The sequence below is a fragment of the Cervus elaphus genome, chromosome 7 (genome assembly GCF_910594005.1).
Source record: "Cervus elaphus chromosome 7, mCerEla1.1, whole genome shotgun sequence".
In the NCBI taxonomy this organism is placed as follows: domain Eukaryota; kingdom Metazoa; phylum Chordata; class Mammalia; order Artiodactyla; family Cervidae; genus Cervus; species Cervus elaphus.
In genome coordinates, this window is record NC_057821.1 from 12125504 (window position 1) to 12143155 (window position 17652).

The following is a 17652-nucleotide window of genomic DNA, read 5'->3' on the forward strand; positions in this document are numbered from 1 at the left end:
AAATATAGCCGTCCAAGCTCCACTGTCCATGGGATTCTCCAGGCAAGAAATACTGGCAAGGTTTACCATGCCCTCCTCCATAGGATCTTCCCCACCCAGAGAAGCTCTGTAAAACCTTTGTTGAATGAATGAATGAGTGGGTGGATAAATTCTGCCCACTGTGCTATCTTGACTATTCTTATGTGTATAGTTCACCGAGAGTGCAGGCTTCGAGGATCCCAGCTGAACTCTGGAAGTAATGGTTCCAGGACCTCCCTGATTGTCCAATGGTTAAGAATCTGCCTGCCAAAGCAGGGGACATGGGTTAGATCTCTCATCTGGGAAGATTCCACGTGCCACAGGGCAACGAAGTCCATGCGCCACAACTACTGAAGCCTGACTGCCCTAGAGCCAGCGCTCAGCAACAAGAGGAGCCACGGCAATGAGGAGCCCGCCCACCACCGCTAGAGAGCCTGTGTTCAGCAACAAAGACCCAGGGCAGCCAAAAACTAATTAATTCATTAAAAAGATTACCGACTCCAGCTTCCTACCGCGTGAAGGCCAAGAACTTGGTCCCTGCTCGGTCATTACAATGCAAGGGCTTGACCACTGCAACTGGGCCTGTTTCCCTTCCAACACCCTCCCCTCAGAGTCCTTGCTACAGCAGCTCACTCATGGCTCTGCTTTTCTGCTCTCTCTTGATTAAAAAAAAACAACAAAAAAAACAGATACGTTCTATCTTCTATATATTCAGAGTAGGAAGGGTCCCAGCATCCCACCTCCAAATAAGCACCTCAAGCACATGCATTCACTCAGGGCACATGGAGGCCACAGTTTTATCCAGAGTGAAAAACCCTATTCCAAGGCAGTGTGGTTGCTGTCTATTGTGAGGGCCTGTTGTTTAGTTGCAAAGTTGCGTCTGACTCTCTTGCGACCCCATGGACTATATAGCCCACCAGGCTCCTCTGTCCATGGGATTCTCCAGGCAAGAATACTGGAGTGGGTTGCCATGCCCTCCTCCAGGGGATCTTCCCAACCCAGGGACTAAACCCACGTCTCCTGCATCACAGGCAGATTCTTTACCACTGAGCCACCAGGGAAGGCCCGTCGAGGGCCTGCAATGTGCCAAGTACCATACTGGGTGCTTTTTGTATATCTGATCTCATTTAATCCTTCCAGCTCCATGAGGTAGGTACTAAGACTGTCACTGGTTCAGTTGAGAAAACTGCCAAAAACACAGCTAGAAAAGGAGTAGAACCAGGATTCAGACTGAGGTAGTTGGCCCAACCTTTACCAAACATACCCTATCTTCCTCTATCCTTCTACAAGCCACCTGCAGATTTCTTATCTTGCCCAGTGCTCTGAGCGTGGAGTCCATGTGGCTTCCTTCCTGTTATGTGTCCTTAGCACCCAGTGGGTGTGACCCACGGTGCAAGAGTCATTGCAGAAGTTACTGTGATTCTGTGGACTGGAGGACCTGTCAGGAGGGACCGCAGAACTCACATGGCTCTTGGCCTGAGCCCCCGTTACCGAGAGAAAGGAGGCTCTGGCCAAGGACTCTTGAGGGGGGAGAAATGCTGGGAGTAGACTCAGCTCTGGTCAGGACCCAAGCACCCTGCCCTCCCTGAGACATTGTGTGAGCAGGGCCAGGCCTCCAGATTCAGCCCCTCCCGCCCGCCCCAGCCAGGGTGGTGCTTGTGGAGGAAGGACTTTAAATCCAGCTGCCAGACCCCTGAACGGGAGAGGCAGAGAGGACTGGCCACCATGCAGAGCTCCGGCAGTCTCCTGGCGTATCTGCTGCTGCCACTGCTACTGCTGGGGGCTGCCCCAGGCCCCGCCGGCGCCCTCAGTGAAGTTGAGAAACACGTGATGGTGGAGCTGCACAACCTCTATCGAGCCCAGGTGTCCCCGCCGGCCACCAGCATGCTGCGAATGGTGAGTGCAGCCCAGACCCCCGCCAACCCCTTCCTCCCCACGAGTGGAAGCTCCCTCGGATTCCCCTCTCCGGCCCCATAAGCGGTCTCATTATACAGATGAGCAAACCGAGGCTTAGAGGGACTCGCGGGCCCCTTAGGAGCTTGCAGGCCCACACCTGGTAGAGCTGGGCTGGAAGTCCTGCTTCCTGACCCAGTGAGCCCTTCCCAGCACCTCCTAAAATGCACATGCCCCTGGGAGAGGGAACACAGGAAGCTCCTAACACCTGGGTGAAATCATCTTTCAAATGCCATCCAAGGAGATGAACAGAAAAAACAGGCAGCAGGATGGGAACCAGCACCCAGGGTAGGAGGGATGGACTAAGGAGGTGGGGTGAGAACAGGAACCAGAAGCAGAGAAGGCTCTGGATCACACACATCAAATTCTGCTCGACCACCCAACAGGCCAGTGATTCAGGGTGAGTCCCTTAACCTAGTGTGCATACGTGCGTGCTCAGTCGCTTCAGATGTGTCTGACTCCCCGCAACCCTGTGGACCATAGCCCACCAGGCTCCTCGGTCCATGGGATTCTCCAGGCAAGAAGACTGGAGTAGGTTGCCTTGCTCTCCATCAGGGGATCTTCCCAACCCAAGGATCAAACCTGCGTCTCCTGCATTGCTGGCAGATTCTTTACCGCTGAGCCACCAGGGAAGGCCCCTTAACCTAATAAAGATCCTCAGTTTCCCATCTGTAAAATGAGGTCATAATTAGAGCTCCATAAATATCAACATACACGCTTCCCTGGTGGTTCAGTGGTAAAGAATCCACCTGCCAATGCAGGAGACGCAAGAGATGCAGGTTCAATCCCTGGGTCGGGAAGATCCCCTGGAGGAGGAAATGGGAACCCACTCCAGCATTCTTGCTGGGCCATGGACAGAGAAGCCTGGTGGGCTATAGAGTCCATGGGGTCACAAAGAGTCTGACACAACTTAGCTACTAAAACAACAACTAATATCAACATGACTGAATCTCAAAGATATAATATTGAATAGGGGGAAGTGAAATCTCAAAAAATATATACATATTCATTTTTAAGTAGAGTAGGGTATATTTGCATGAGGTTTAAAAAAATGTAAAAAGTTCTATTGCAAACTGGTGGAGGACATATGCAGATGGACATACCTAAGGATGACAGAAGCCAGATTTGGGGATGTAGTTACCACTGTCAGAGGGGGAGTTTTTTGATGCAGGTTTAGGGGGCAGGATGCTCAGGATTAAAAGAGAGAAAGTGAGCAATTGACCCATTTCCTCCCCGCCCCCTGCCCCAAGGGCTAGACCGGCCCATCTTCTCCAGTCACCCTTAGGTGGGGAGTGGCGTCCAGGGTCCCTTAGCTGGTGCCGAAGAGCAAGGCTGCACCTGTGGGGTCCAAGCCCAGAGTTCTAACAGCTTTGTCCAACCTGGTTAAGTGACTCTGGGTGAAGTGACCCTCAAAAGCCTCTGTTTCCTGATCACGTGGCGCTGGCAACCCCTGCCCTGGGGGTCAGACAGGAAGACCTGTGAGAAAGATCTACAGCTCCGCAGGTGCACACAGCACCCCCCTTCCCAGTTCTGTCGGCCTTGGCAACCGACAGGAGCTGCAGACAACAAATTAGGAGCCCCCGATGCTGGTACCAGGGCTTCCCTGGTGGCTCAGTTGGTAAAGAATCCACCTGCAATTTGGGAGACCTGGGTTCGATCCCTGGGTTGGGAAGATCCCCTGGGGGAGGGCATGGCAACCCTCTCCAGTATTCCTGCCTGGAGAATTCCATGGACAGAGGAGCCTGGTGGGCTACAGTCTGTGGGGTCTCAAAGAGTTGGACGCTACTGAGCGACTAAGCACAGCACAGATGGTGGTACCAGCTCTTCCTACAGTTCCCTGATTGAGGCCTGGAACTCACTGTTGGGCCTTGGTTTCCCCATCGGTAGGTTCCTGATGCCCTACATTCTTGCTGGCTGAGACTGGGGGCAACACAGGCTGGGAACTGCTTTGCAGTCAGAGGAGGACCTCAGGAGTGGGGCAACACTTTCTGAAGCAGTTCAGGTACTGGCGAGATATGCTGCTGCCTGGTAGGAAGTGATCTGAGGAAGGGCGGATAAGGCTGGACTGGGACATAAGGCTAAATTTGGGACAAGTTTCAGGCTCAGCTTCAGCAGTGATAAATGCGAGACTCTGGAGTTATATGGCCTGGGTTCACATTTGACTTTGCCTTTTATTAGCTGTGTGACCTCAGCCAAGTTACTTATCCTCTTTGTGCCCCAGCTGTAAATCAGAGATGACAACACTCTAACAATTCTCGTAGGGTGGTTGTAAGGACAAAATGAGTGACTATCTGTAAAGTACTTAGGACAGTGCCTGGCACACAGTAAGTGCTCAATAAGTGATACAGAAGAGGGAATGGATCCAGGGTGAGGCAGGTGAGTGTTATCATGGACTCTTCTCTCTCCCTCAGCCTCCAAGTCTAATTATCACCACTTTTACCTCCCAGAAGGCCCAACTGTTCTTGAATTGCATCTCCTCTCACCTCCCACCATCTCTTTGACACAACCCTGCTTCAGTGTTTCTTTTCCCACGGACTTCTAGAACAGCCTCAACCTGCTTCCCCAGCCTCTGGCCTCTACAACCAGCATGAAGATCCAATACATTGGTCTGACCTTGCTCAAAACCCTTCCTTGGCTCCCACTGGCTCCCTGCTGCCTCCAGCTAAAGCCCCAGCCCCTGACGGGCCCTGCTCGGGGTGTCTGGCCCTGCACACCTCTCCAGCCTTGCCTCCTGCACCCTTTCTCCCTCTAACCCAGCAGCTGTCTTTCCCCCACCAAGACCTTGTTTCCCATCTCCACCCGTTGGCTCATGTTTTGCCTCAGCTCATGCTGCCTTTCCCCTCTCCACCTGGCCAGTGCCTTACTTTTTAACACTTAGCTTCACGTTTCCTTCTCCATCCTTGTGCATGCATGCTCAGTTGCTCAGTCATGTACGACTCTTTGCGACCCCATGGGCCCGCCAGGCTCCTCTCTCCATGGGATTCTCCAGGCAAGAATCATGGTGTAGGTTGCCATGCCCTCCTCTAGTCTCCATCCTCAGGTTGGGCTAAATGGCCCTCTCTGGTAAGGGTTAGGCCATTGGATAGCTGTCAGTGACCACATAGTGGCCTAATTAATGGTTTATAACACTGAAATCTTGGGCTTCTTAGTTCTGGCCATCACCCCAGGGCTGGCATAGTGCCCAGGACTGTTGAATGAGTGAAGGAGTGAATGAATGGACTTGCTTTCAGATGGTGACCAACTGGCTACTGTGGGTGGGTATTGTGACCCTTGAGCCTCTCCACAAGGGTCTCTGGACAACTGACAAGCCTTAAGACCCACAGGAGTAACTCTCTAACGGTGGGGCTCAAGGCATCTAGTTAGAACAGAAATTACAGCCAAGGTCTGTAGAGGAGCCTGCTTTGAGCAGGGCTGTGTCGCAGTCATTAACAGCGGACAAATGTCTTCTGAGCACCTGTTCTATGCTGGCCACCCTGAAGGTGGCCTAGTCTGGAGCCCCGAAGGTCATCCCAGGCACCCAGAGCCTGGTCCCCAGCACCCTGTCCCTTTCCCCCTCCCTGCTCTCCACCACTCCCCATTTGCGAGAACCTCAGAGACCAGTGACTTGGGACAAAAATGCCCACAGAGGGGAAGGGGATTCACCCGAAAGTTATAGCGGTAGAGCTATCCAGCCAGGGTTCCCATTCCTACCCCAGGCAGCTGCTCTTGAGAACCGTGTCGTGTGTTGGGGGAGGAGTGGGTGTGACCACACAGCCCCCTCCCTTCGGGGTCACCCACGCTCTTGGCCCTTTATGGGCCGTCTGGCTCCTGCAGCTGGCGGGCCCCCCAGAGGGTGGAGCAAGAGTTGCTGCCAGGCCATCCATTTCCAGGAGAGGCCAAGGACAAAGTTTAATGGGATCCAGGCTTCCCTCCTCAATCCTTTGGTCAGATGCCTCATTAATTCCCTCTTCCCACCCACCCTGGGCCTGTCCTCCCTGCCAGGGACACAAAACCTCTGAGGCCCCCTAACCTGAAATGCCCCTTCCTACCATCTCACTGGAGGTCCCCACTGGAGAATCCTGCCTGTGGGACTAGACAGCTCCCTGGGCCACCAAAGCTCTGAAATCCTTCTCTCAGTGAGCATCGCACAGAGATACTTCACTTTCTTGGGGAAAGTGGTTGTCTAGTTGACAAGAGAGCAATTGGGAGGACAGCCTGGAACTAGAAAAGCCATGGAGGCCGGGTTATCCCAAGGGGAGTGCGTGAAAGCAGTAGTCGCTCAGTCGTGTCTGACTCTTTGCGACCCCATGGACTGTAGCCCTTCAGGCTCCTCTGTCCACGGAATTCTCCAGGCAAGAATACTGGTGTGGTTTGCCAGGGGAGATTCTTCAGGGGATCCCCTCCTCCAGGGGATCTCCCCGACCCAGGGGTCAAACTCAGGTCTCCTGCATTGCAAGCAGATTCTTAACCATCTGAGTCACAGAGAGTGGGAGGTTAAAGGGGAGTGCTGGCCCCTCAGTCAGATTTCTGGTGGGTGGGTAGAGGGAACAGAATGGCTGAATAAACCACCCAGCCCCGGAACATCTCACTGGACATCTGGTGTGTCAGAATAGTTTTCAGGCAGCCCGGCAGGGCATCAGCACCCACCTTTCATGTAGACAGATATTAGTATTAATTAATAATTCCACTGTCAAAAACATCATCCCATTTATTCCTCCCGAAGGCCTGTCTGAGTTCAGAACGGTAGGCAATCTGTCTGATTGCTGGGGAACAGTCCCAAGTTTGGCTAACTCCTCCCGACCTGGGGTGCCACCCTCCCACCTCCCCACAGAAGCCCACCGGGACCGGAGTTCTGCTCCAGATCACAGCCACGAGTCACCCCACAAGGAGGGGGAGGGTCTTCCTCCTCCAGAGGGCCCCCCAGGACACCCTCAACCTTTTTTCTCACCCCCACAGAATCGTGGGCATCCTCCCCTCCCCTCTCCCACCCTCCTCTCCCGCCTCCCCTGAGCCCGGAGCGTCCTCACCTCCCTGATCCCTGACCTGTCCCTGCAGAGGTGGGACGAGGAGCTGGCCGCCTTCGCCAAGGCCTACGCGCAGCAGTGCGTGTGGGGCCACAACAAGGAGCGAGGGCGACGCGGCGAGAACCTGTTTGCCATCACGGGCGAGGGTCTGGACGTGCCTCTGGCCATGGAGGAGTGGCACCACGAGCGCGAGCACTACAACCTCAGCGCCATCAGCTGCGCTGCGGGCCAGATGTGCGGCCACTACACGCAGGTGAGGGGCTGGCCGGGAGGGCGGGGCCCGCGGCAATGGGGCGGGGCCGCACGGCGATGGGCGGGGCCGCACGGCGATGGGCGGGGCCGCACGGCGATGGGCGTGGCCACCTCTCCCCTCAGGTAGATCCCAGGAGTCCCTAAGCCCCGCTTCCATCCTTCATAAAAGTCGTCTCTCCACAGCAATTCGGGTGTTATCCAGGCCCCCAACGAAGTTCTGTTTCTCACAAACCATCTTTAGTCGTTTGTCTCTTTTGAAAACTTAGGCGCACCCCGTCCTCCGGCCTCCCGCTCCTGAAGAGACCTGAATTAGGTGTTCCTAAGCCTCTCTCCCAGAGAAGGCAACGGCACCCCACTCCAGTACTCTTGCCTGGAAAATCCCATGGACGGAGGAGCCTGGTGGGCTGCAGTCCATGGGGTCCCTAAGAGTCGGACACGACTGAGTGACTTCACTTTCACTTTTCACTTTCATGAACTGGAGAAGGAAATGGCAACCCACTCCATTGTTCTTGCCTAGAGAATCCCAAGGACGGGGGAGCCTGGTGGGCTGCCGTCTATGGGGTCGCATAGAGTCGGACACGACTGAAGTGACTTAGCAGCAGCAGCAAGCCTCTCTGGAGGCTTGTTGGAGGATTGTTACTGTGCCAGGTGATCCTGACCAAACTCTAAGCTATCTTGTCCTCTGGCCGAGGTTACACACGGCTGTTGGCCTCAGCAGTAAACACATCCCTCCTTTCTCCTGTCCCTCTCTCACTGTCCCTCTTTTGTCCTTTCTCAGAGTGTCTAGGTTGCTTCTTCTAATCTGCCAGGGACTGATAAAGCAAATACACAATCTTACTTTTGTCTTTAAAAACAACATGAAAAATAAGAGAATCATTTCAGTTGCTCAGTCGTGTCCGACTCTTTGTGACCCCATGGACTTCAGCACGCCAGGCTTCCCTGTCCATCACCAACTCCCAGAGCTTGTTCAAACTCATGTCCATCAAGTCAGTGATGCCATCTAACTATCTCATCCTCTGTTGTCCCCTTCTCCTCCCGCCTTCAATCTTTCCCAGCATCAGGGTCTTTCCCAATATGTCAGTTTTTCCATCAGGTGGCCAAAGTACTTGTAGCTTCAGCATCAGTCCTTCCAGTTAATATTCAGGACTGATTTCCTTTAAGATGGACTGGTTGGATCTCCTTGCAGTCCAAGGGACTCTCAAGAGTCTTCTCCAACAGCACAGTTCAAAAGCATCAATTCCTCGTGCTCAGCTTTCTTTAAGGTCCAACTCTCACATCCACGCATGACTGCTGGAAATACCTTAGCTTTGACTAGACGGCCCTTTGTCGGCAAAGGAAGGTCTCTGCTTTTTAATATGCTGTCTAGGTTGGTCATAGCTTTTCTTCCAAGGAGCAGTCGTCTTTTAATTTCATAGCTGCAGTCACCATCTGCAGTGATTTTGGAGCCCAAGAAAATAAAGTCTGTCACTGTTTCCATTGTTTCCCCATCTATTTGCCATGAAGTGACAGGGCCAGATGCCGTGATCTTAGTTTTTTGAATGTTGAGTTTTAAGCTAGCTTCTAATAATTTTAAAATAAGAGAATAGTAAATAAATAAATAAATAAAAATTTAGATAAGAGACTACATGGTCACAGAGTGAAGGTTTCAGAGAGCCTTCTGAGAGTATTTCCTGACTCTTGCAGTCACTCATTGCTTTACTGCATTTTGAAAGTTTGCATTTGCAGACAAGGGGTGTAGGGGGGTGTGTAGAGGAATTAACATTAGTGTTATTGAATTCTTTTTTTTTCTCCTCCCAATGATCTTTTGTTCAAACAATAACACGACAAATTTTTTTAAAAGGAAAAGGAAATGAACCAGCCACCTTCCCACCCATATCCACCAGTTCCTCTTTCCAGTGTTTCTTTTGGGTGGTATTTTTAGTGCTGATCTTTAGGGAAGGAAATCCCAACATCACCCATCCATATCAGGAAGTTGTGAAACCCCAGCCCTCCCTGCCCTCTTCCCCGTCTCGCACGCCCATACATATATCCACCTGCAGGAATTGCTGGCAGAAGCCAGCAGGAGAGGCCTGCCCCACCTCCACTCCTGTGTTCTCCTAGGCTGAGTGCATGTGCTCTCTAGGGTCATTTCTGCCTGGCAGATGCTCAACAGTGGTACCTAGGGAACTCTCAGCTGAGTCAAGCCGCAAGACCCCAATCCTGGGAAGTTGTGCAGAGTTAACAGTGAGAGCCCGATCTTACCACACAAAAAACCCAAACAAAACAAACAAACAAACAAACAAGGAAACTGGCTTCAGATTGAGCGACTGAAATTAGAAATAGCAAAGGGAGGCTATATTGGCTTGTTTCAGTCAATGGCAGTGCATAAAGGTTGTTTTGATTTGTTGCTAATGTTTAAGATTCTCCCGTTTAAGATTCATTCCTTTGTTACGTCCCTTGTTTAAAATGTAAGGGACTCTAGGAAGAGCCCACAGGAAGAATTCATGAGGGTCTGTCAAAGGGGGAGGTTTTCAGAGGGATAGAGTCCTGGTGAAACAGTGTGTGTGGTTGGTTGAGAGTAGAACTGCTTGGGACAGTTTTGTCCTGAAGCCGTGCATCCTTGGGAATTTGGCTCTTACATACAGGGTTCCTCCTCTCTCACGCACGGAACCCTGAGGTAGAGAGACACTAGCTAGGAGCCATCTTGCCCAGGCTAAACTGTTGGGTTTGCCTCCCTTCAGGTGGTCTGGGCCAAGACAGAGAGGATTGGCTGTGGTTCCCACTTCTGTGAGAAGCTCCAGGGCGTTGACGAGACCAACATCCACTTGCTGGTTTGCAACTATGAGCCCCCGTGAGTGGGGTAGGGAGCCCTGGGGGAAGGGGGTGGGCAGGAGTCAAGGGGAGGGCTTGGCTGGACACAGTCTCAGGAAGAGGAAGCGGGCTGATCTGGGACCCGTCTCCTGGGGAGCTATGAGGGCACCGGTGGAGTCTGATCTCATCGGTCCAGCAAGTTAGTTCAGGGTGAGTAAGACCCAGGGAGCACTTCCAGACAAGGCTTGTGTATGAGGGATAGGGTCAGCGGTTGGCCGGGACCCCACCCCCAGCATTCTTCTCGCCTCCTGCAGGGGGAACGTGAAGGGCCAGAGGCCCTACCAAGAGGGGACTCCATGCTCCCAATGTCCCTTGGGCTACCACTGCAAAAACTCCCTTTGTGGTGAGTCCGGTTGGTGTGGGGGGGCGTGGCACTGGGGGAGGAAGGTGAGGCAGGGGGACACCCACTGGATGGTCTAGAGCCTCCTGAGGCTCCAGAGCAGCTGTGTGGGCCACGGGAGGAACCTTCAGCAGCCCCAATGCATCCAGGTTCCCAAGCCCACTTGGCCCGCTTTGCCTTCCTTGCATACCCACTTTGGCACCCTGGCATTCCAAGTGACCAACTTCCTACCCTCCAAGCAGAGGGTGGAGGAGTCGGGGGCTCCCCGAGCAAGTGCACGGGTGGGGGTGAGGGTGTGTGGACAGATGGGTGATCAGAGGGACCAGGGCCTGAGACTCAATGGGTGTGCTAGGAACAGTAATCCAGCTGAAGTCCTCTATAAAAGTGGAAGTGTGAGTGTGGAGAGGGGAAGAATTGGACAAGGTGGTAGATGGAGGGGCAAATGTCAATCACAAGGAACAACGAGGAACATATTCACTGGAGAGGGTGAGTGCGTGTGTGTGTGTGTGTGTGTGTGTGTCTTCACAGTACATTTGGTCTCCTCACCTTGATTGTGGTGGGGTGAGAAATGCAGGATCCTGTTTGCAGCACTAATGCCAGGCCTTGCCTCTCTTCTCAGAACCCATCAAAGGCCAGGAAGAGGCTGAGGATTTGTCTTCCCTGATAATTGAGGCCCCATCTCCCCTAGCAACAGAAGCCTCAAGCTCTAGGAAAGAGGGGATCGATTCTTCCTTAGCAACAGAACCTCCACCCCTTTTGGTAACAGAGGTCTCAAGCTCCCTGGCAACAAAGGTTCTATCGTCTAAAGAAACCAAGGCCCCATCTTCCTTAGTAACGGAAGACTCCCCTTCCACGGCAACAGAGACTCCACTTTCCTTAGCAACTAAGGTCCCTTCCGTTTTGGCCACTCACAGCCCGCTCTCCTTGGATAAGAGGCCAGCTACCCTCCTCCCCAAATCAACCCATGATCCCACCCCCAAATCGGCAGACAAAGAGGCCAGGAGTACAAGAATGCCTTCCAGGATCCTGGAGAGTTCTCTGCACCCCAAGATATCCTTGATGGGGACACGGGAGCCGCTACCCCTCTCCCAGGAGGAGGGTGAGGCTGAGGCCGAGTTGCTTCATTCCAGTGAGATCTTGGCCTCAGTCTTTCCAGCCCAGGACAAGCCAGGTGAGCCGCAGACCACATCAAAGCACAAAGGGCACTCCTCCTCCAAGTCCCTGTCCAACTCCCCCAGCGCCTCTGCCACCGCCAATGCCATGGGTGGGCGTACCCTGGCCTTGCAGTCCTCCTTGCCAGGTAAGGCCTGTAGCGCCCATCCTACCTCCCCTTCGAGCTGCAGAATGTCAGCACCCCGCTCGAGCATAGGCAGTGTGGGCAAGGCAGGGCGTGCACCCCCCAAGTAAGAGCTTCCTCCCTGGCTGCTGGGTCCCCACATGTGTGCCAGGTAGGGTGGGCGGGAGGGCAGGGAGAGACGTCCAGGCTGAGGCCCAGCCCCTCCCTTCCTGCAGATGCGGAGGGCTCTGGAAAGCACGGCTTCAGGTCAGGGTCAAATGCAAGCCCTGGGCACGTCGGGGGCCTCCTCCTGGGACTGCTGCTGCTGCTTCCCCTGGTGTTGGCTGGAATCTTCTGAAGGGGTCACCACTCAAAGGCAAGGCCTCACGTGGGGATCCCTCGCCTCTGGATTGTTTTCCTCCAATAAGAGACCACAGTTTCCTGGGAGGTCCTCTCCGGGACCCAGCAACCCTCCTTCACCCCAGCCAGACCCCAGGCCAGAGGCCTTGTGCCCACAGGAGGCCTCTACAGGGCCGACCCATGGCACTGCCCGAGTGCCTCTGCCTCTGGGGAGGTGCACCCCTTAGCCAGCTGCAGGGGGCTCTGAGCACGTTCCTGTGGCGTCAGGGACCAGCTCTCCAGGTGTCTTGTGGGCACAGTCCCGCTCTTCCGGGAACAGAAGGTCTCAGGGCTTCCCAGGGACCCCCTCGGCCCCTTCCAGTCCCCTGGCCTCTCCCTTGGGCCACTGGAGCCTGGACCTGTTCCCAGGGGTGCTTCCTGCCTTCTCAGGGTGAAGAGGTCAGCCGTCCTCCAGCCATCTCCCCTACCCTGGCCGCAGCCCTTCCCAAACGAGACACTTCATGGCCGAAGTCCCTCTGGAAGGGAAAGGCTGTGGGGCGTCTGCCTGATCCACACCTCTCTGGGGGCACAGGGCCTAGCCTCCGTGAGCTGATTGCTGCCTGCTGACTGCACACATCACCTGGGCCCCTCCGGTTCCTCCCTTCTCAGTCTGGGGGTGGGGTGGGGGTGATGATTCTGGGGCGGTCTCTGCCTGCCTTGGCCTTGGGTTGTCTGCCGAGGCAAGATAAGGGTTCTCCCTGAGTGTTCCCCTCCCCGAACTTGCCTGTTTAGCTGGCAAGGGGGTGCTGAGAGGCAGATGAAGGACAAGCCCCATCTGAGAGGGGTTCTACAGGAGGGCGGGGAGCAGGGACTGGGGAAGGGAGGCGGCCCCTGACTCCCGAATAAAAGCCTATGTATGAGCGCCGGTCTCCGTGCTTGTGAAGGGTGGGGGGCAGGGGAGGGCTCGCTAGGGGCCCTGGGAGACTCACCTCTTCTGCTGCTGACCCACAACAACCGTTCCCTCTTCTTCACACCCCGTCTCCCCCAAACACTCCATTGAGTTCTTTGAAGCACCTTTCCAACTGCACACCCCCTCCAACAAAAAAAATCTTCAGGTAGCTGGCGGGAGGCAGACAGAGCCAAGGGGAGGCCAGGGGTGTTGGGCTGACTCTCCCAGGAGTGGTGGAGCCCAGTTGGGCTCGTGACCCAAGATGGGAGCAGCACACAACCTCTTCTCGGAGGTGCTGCTGCCCAGGCCCCTCCTGGACGCAAGGTCAGCAACATACCTCAGGGATGGCTGGGCCAACCCCTGGGACGTGGAGGAGTCCTGAGAAAAGGCTCTGGATTCCCAGACACCTGTCTCCTCCTGACACTGCCCCAAGGAAGCAGGAGACAAGTGTGTGTGCGTAGAGCTCACAATGGTAGGTGACGAGGGCAGCTCGGGACCCAACTGGGGCTGGTGGGGAGGGGCGGGCAACCGTCACCAGGCAAAGCGGGCTGTGAAACAGTTAAATAGGAAATCTGTCCAGAGCTGCACACTGCATGTGTGTGTGTACGTGTATGTATACATACATATATTTATATATCTATATCTATATACATATGCACATATGTGATATAAATATATTAAGGAATAACTCACAGAACATAAAATTCACTTATTTATAGTTATCACTCAATGGTTTTTAATATATTCACAGGGTTATGCAACTATCACAATTTTAGAACATTTTTATCACCCCAAGCAAAAACTCCATACCTGTCAACAGTCCCTTTCTCCTTTCTTCTACCCGCCAGCCCCTGCCCTAAACAACCACTCATCTATTGTCTCTATGGATTTGTCTGACATTTTGTATAAAGAGAATCATAGAATATGTGGGCTTTTGTATCTGGCTCCTTTCACTTAGCATATGTTCAAGGTTCATCCATGTAGCATGAAATAGTACTGTATTCCTTCTGATTACCAAGTAATATTCCTTTATGTGAAATACAACTTCATCCATTCATCAATTGGTAGACACTGGGTGTGTTCTACAATTTGGCTATTGTAAGTGCTGCTGCTGTAAACATTCATGTAAAAGTTTTTGTATGGTCATACATCTTCATTTCTCTTGGGTACACGCTAGGAGTGGTATCAGACGGTTAACTCTGGTCATATAGTAACTCTATGTTTCATTCTTTCAGGTACTGCCAAAGACTACTTTCCAAAGTGACTGCACCATTTTACAATCCCACCAGCAATGTACAAGGGTTTCAGTTTCTCCACATTGCCAACACTTGTCTTTTTTGATTATGGTCACTGTAGCAAGCATGAAGTAGCATCCTGCTGTGGTTTTGGTTTTCATCTCCCTGATGGCTACTGATGTTGAGCATCCTTCCATGTGCTTAGTGGCCATCTGGGTATTTTTCTTTGGAGAAATGTCTACTCAAGTCTTTTGCCCATTTTTTAACTGGGGTATTTGTCTCTTGAGTTGTAGGGATTTCTTATATATTCTAGATACAAATCCCCTATCAGATAAATGATTTGCAAACATTTTTTCTTATTCTGTGGGTTGTCTTTTCTTGATGGTATCCTTCAAAGTTGCTCATTTTGATGACTTCTGACATCAATGTTTTTCCTTTGTTATTTGTGCTTTTGGTGTTATATCTAAGAAACTCTTGCCTAATCCAAGGTCATGGAGATTTATGCCTATTTTTAAGAGTTTTATAGTTAATTGTGTGAATTAAAATGTAAACATTTATTTCTAGACTGTCAATCATATTCCATTGATTTATGTCTCTTTAATGCTATTACCTACCACACCATCTTCATTACTGTAGTATTGCAGTTAAGTTTTGAAATTGGTAAATGTAAGTCCTCCAACTTTGATTTTTTTTTCAAGATTGTTTAGGCTATTCTACATCCCTTGAATTTTTTCCATAAGTTTTAGGACCAGCTTGTCAAATTTCTGCAAATTTTTGTAGGGATTATGTAATCCATCATTTTAGCAATATTAAGGCTTCCAATCCAAGAACATGCGCTGTCTCACCATTTATTTAGGTTTTCTTTACTTTCTTTCAACAATGTTTTACAGTTTTCAAAATAAAAATTTTGTAATTCTTTTGTTAAATTTGTTTATAAGTATTTTATTTTTATGCTATTGTAAATGAGACTGTTTCATTAATTTCATTTCATTCTGATTACAAGCATATAGAAATACAATCAACTTTATATACCACAACCTTGTTGAATTCATTTATTAGTTATAATAGCATTTTTAGTGGCTTCCTTAGGATTTCCTATATACATGATCGTGTCATCTGCAGTTTTACTTCTGCCTTTTAACCCAGATAACTTTTCATTTTCTTGCCTAACTGCCCTGGCTAGACCCTCCAGTACAATGTCAAGTAATGGTAAGAGCATTATTATTCCTGATCTTAATGGGGAAAACATTCCACCATCTGGTAAAATATGGACTATGGGTTTTTTCATAGATGCCGTTTATCAGGTTGGGGAAGCTCTCTTCTTAGGTTTTTGAATGTTTTCATCATGAACGGATGTTGACTTTTGTTAAACACTGTACCTATTGAGATGATCATGTGGTTTTTGTTCCTTCTGTGGTGGGAATGTGACACTAATTGATTTTCAGAGGCTGACCCTGCTTGCCTTCCTGAGGTGGGAAGGGCATCTCTGCCTTCGTGAGCCTGTTTTCTCAAACAAGTCCCAAGTCCTGTGAGGTGCTCAGCTGAGGCAGCCTCAGGGCAGAGCCCGCAGGTGGAGGCCTAAGCCATCCTCCTCCATTTTGGGGTGGGATCTGCCGGCGTCCCCCCAGTAAACAGTGCCTGTGTCCACAGCCTTCAGGAAACCTGTCATGTCAGGCAGGGACCTCTTTGGAAATTTTTGGGAAATAACTGAAGCCAAGAGATGGCATCCCAGAGTAGACAGGCAGGGCTGTGACAACTGACCAGGAGCAGGGGTAGCTGGGAGAGAACGGGAGGCACATTCAAAAGGAGGGGACGTGGTCTCGCACCCTGAGCCCTCGGGGACCAGAGCGGGGTGGGTCTGCTCCCGTGCACTGCTGCATGCCGCCCAGACGTCTGCACACAGCCACGGGCTCCAGTGGGGCCCCGCACACACCACCGCCGCCTTTACACGTGATGTGGGCTTCATCACAAGGGGTCCCAGAAGGCCTGTCACGGGACCTTCCAGCTGTGTCCACTGGAATTAGGTTTTCCAGGAGGGGAGGGAGGTGTCCACAGGATATCCCCACTCCCATCACCCCTCCTTTTGCAGACAGCTCCGCCCCTCTCCCACCCCAGTTCAATCCACTCTCTTTTCTCAGATCACTCTAGTTTTCAGGACTGGGAGCAAACATGCCAGGTGCTATGGGGGGTTAGGGGAGCGGGTGGCAGGGGTGGATTCAATCCTCAAAGAATGAAAGGTCCAGGAAACAAAGGGAGCATTTAACATATATAATACATGCACCTGAATACTGAACTGAAAATGGTTAGGCATAAAAAAATCTTTGCTCAACTAAAAACTGAGATGGAGCCCGAAATTCACAAATCCCAGGGTATTACCTGGGAATGGCACTGCCTCTCCTCAAAGTGACTCGCCAGGCTCACCCAGGCTAGCTCTTCACCTCGGTGGCTTCTCCAAACACCTGGGAGGAGGCAGCTGTCAGAGGGAGGGGTTCTTAGGACTAGCTCAGCTCTGACTCTTGAATCTGGGGGCCCACAGGAAGCAATTAATGCAAGAACAGGACCTGAGGGTGGAGCAACGGGAAGAAGAGCTACCCCAGGGCAGTGGTCAGTGCCAGGGGAGACCACGCTGGGCTAGAGAAAGGTCACGCGCTGTGTGGCAGACCCGCCTCTGAAGGGTATTCCTTCTCTACAGAATCCACGCCAGCGAGCCCTGGCCCACTCGCCTTGCCGTGTGCTTTCCCTCCCGGCCACTTCGGTTGTCTGAGGTTGAGTGTCTTAGTGACCCCCCACCAATGTACATTTACAGGATACCTGCACGGGCACGCTCCCGTGTTCCTGGGGAACAAGGATATGCGAGGTAAACTAGGGCAAAAGCATCCCAGGGCCGTTCCTGGGAAGGACCCAGCCACACTCTGAGGAAGTATGACCTAAGTCCCAAACCCCAACTCCCAAAGCCCGCTCCCCTAGAGCAAGGGCAGAGAACACTTGGGGAACCCAGCTGGCCCTCAATTGGTATTACCACCCCATCAGCTGGAAGCCTACAGTCTCCAGGGACCAGCATGTTCGATCTGTAAGTTTTGCCTGTTTATAGGCCCTGGTGTTTGGCAGAAGCAAACGGAGGGAGCTTTGCCTTTTCTAGAGGCCAAGCTCGGTGCTACAGCTGGGCCACCTACCCCTTCTGCTGTACCCACGTGACTGCTACCCAACCAACTTGGCAAATGGTGCTGAGGATAGCTGGACTTTTGCATGGAACATTTTCTGATGCTGGGAGGACTTTTCAAGGGCCTGTCTCCCTGGGAAGAGGCCTGTGCACTAGCTGTTGCTCTGTGAACTGGCATCTCGGCCTGTCTAATTCAGAAAACCGTCCAACAACCTGAGCCCCCACCCTCCCCACTGATCTACGCCAAGCCCAGGCTGCCCCCAGCCCTGTCACTTTA

At 52.2% G+C, this 17652-nt stretch overlaps 1 protein-coding gene across 5 annotated transcripts; it reads left to right on the forward strand.

The window, feature by feature from the left end:
• Positions 1 to 1477: 1477 nt before the first annotated feature.
• On the forward strand, positions 1478 to 15252 carry PI16 (peptidase inhibitor 16). 5 transcript variants are annotated; one of them, XM_043907330.1, is made up of 7 exons: positions 1478 to 1914; positions 7006 to 7227; positions 9947 to 10056; positions 10331 to 10419; positions 11036 to 11587; positions 11929 to 12068; positions 12482 to 12952. In XM_043907330.1, exons 1-6 carry the CDS (start codon positions 1744 to 1746, stop codon positions 12048 to 12050), a joined length of 1266 nt encoding a protein of 421 aa, XP_043763265.1. In that variant the 5' UTR covers positions 1478 to 1743; the 3' UTR covers positions 12051 to 12068; positions 12482 to 12952. The 5 variants fall into 5 exon arrangements, with proteins under 5 accessions (XP_043763265.1, XP_043763266.1, XP_043763264.1 ...); XM_043907328.1 differs by lacking the exon at positions 12482 to 12952 and adding an exon at positions 14216 to 15252 and having other exon boundaries at positions 1485 to 1914; positions 11036 to 11716; XM_043907327.1 differs by having other exon boundaries at positions 1485 to 1914; positions 11036 to 11716.
• Positions 15253 to 17652: the final 2400 nt, after the last annotated feature.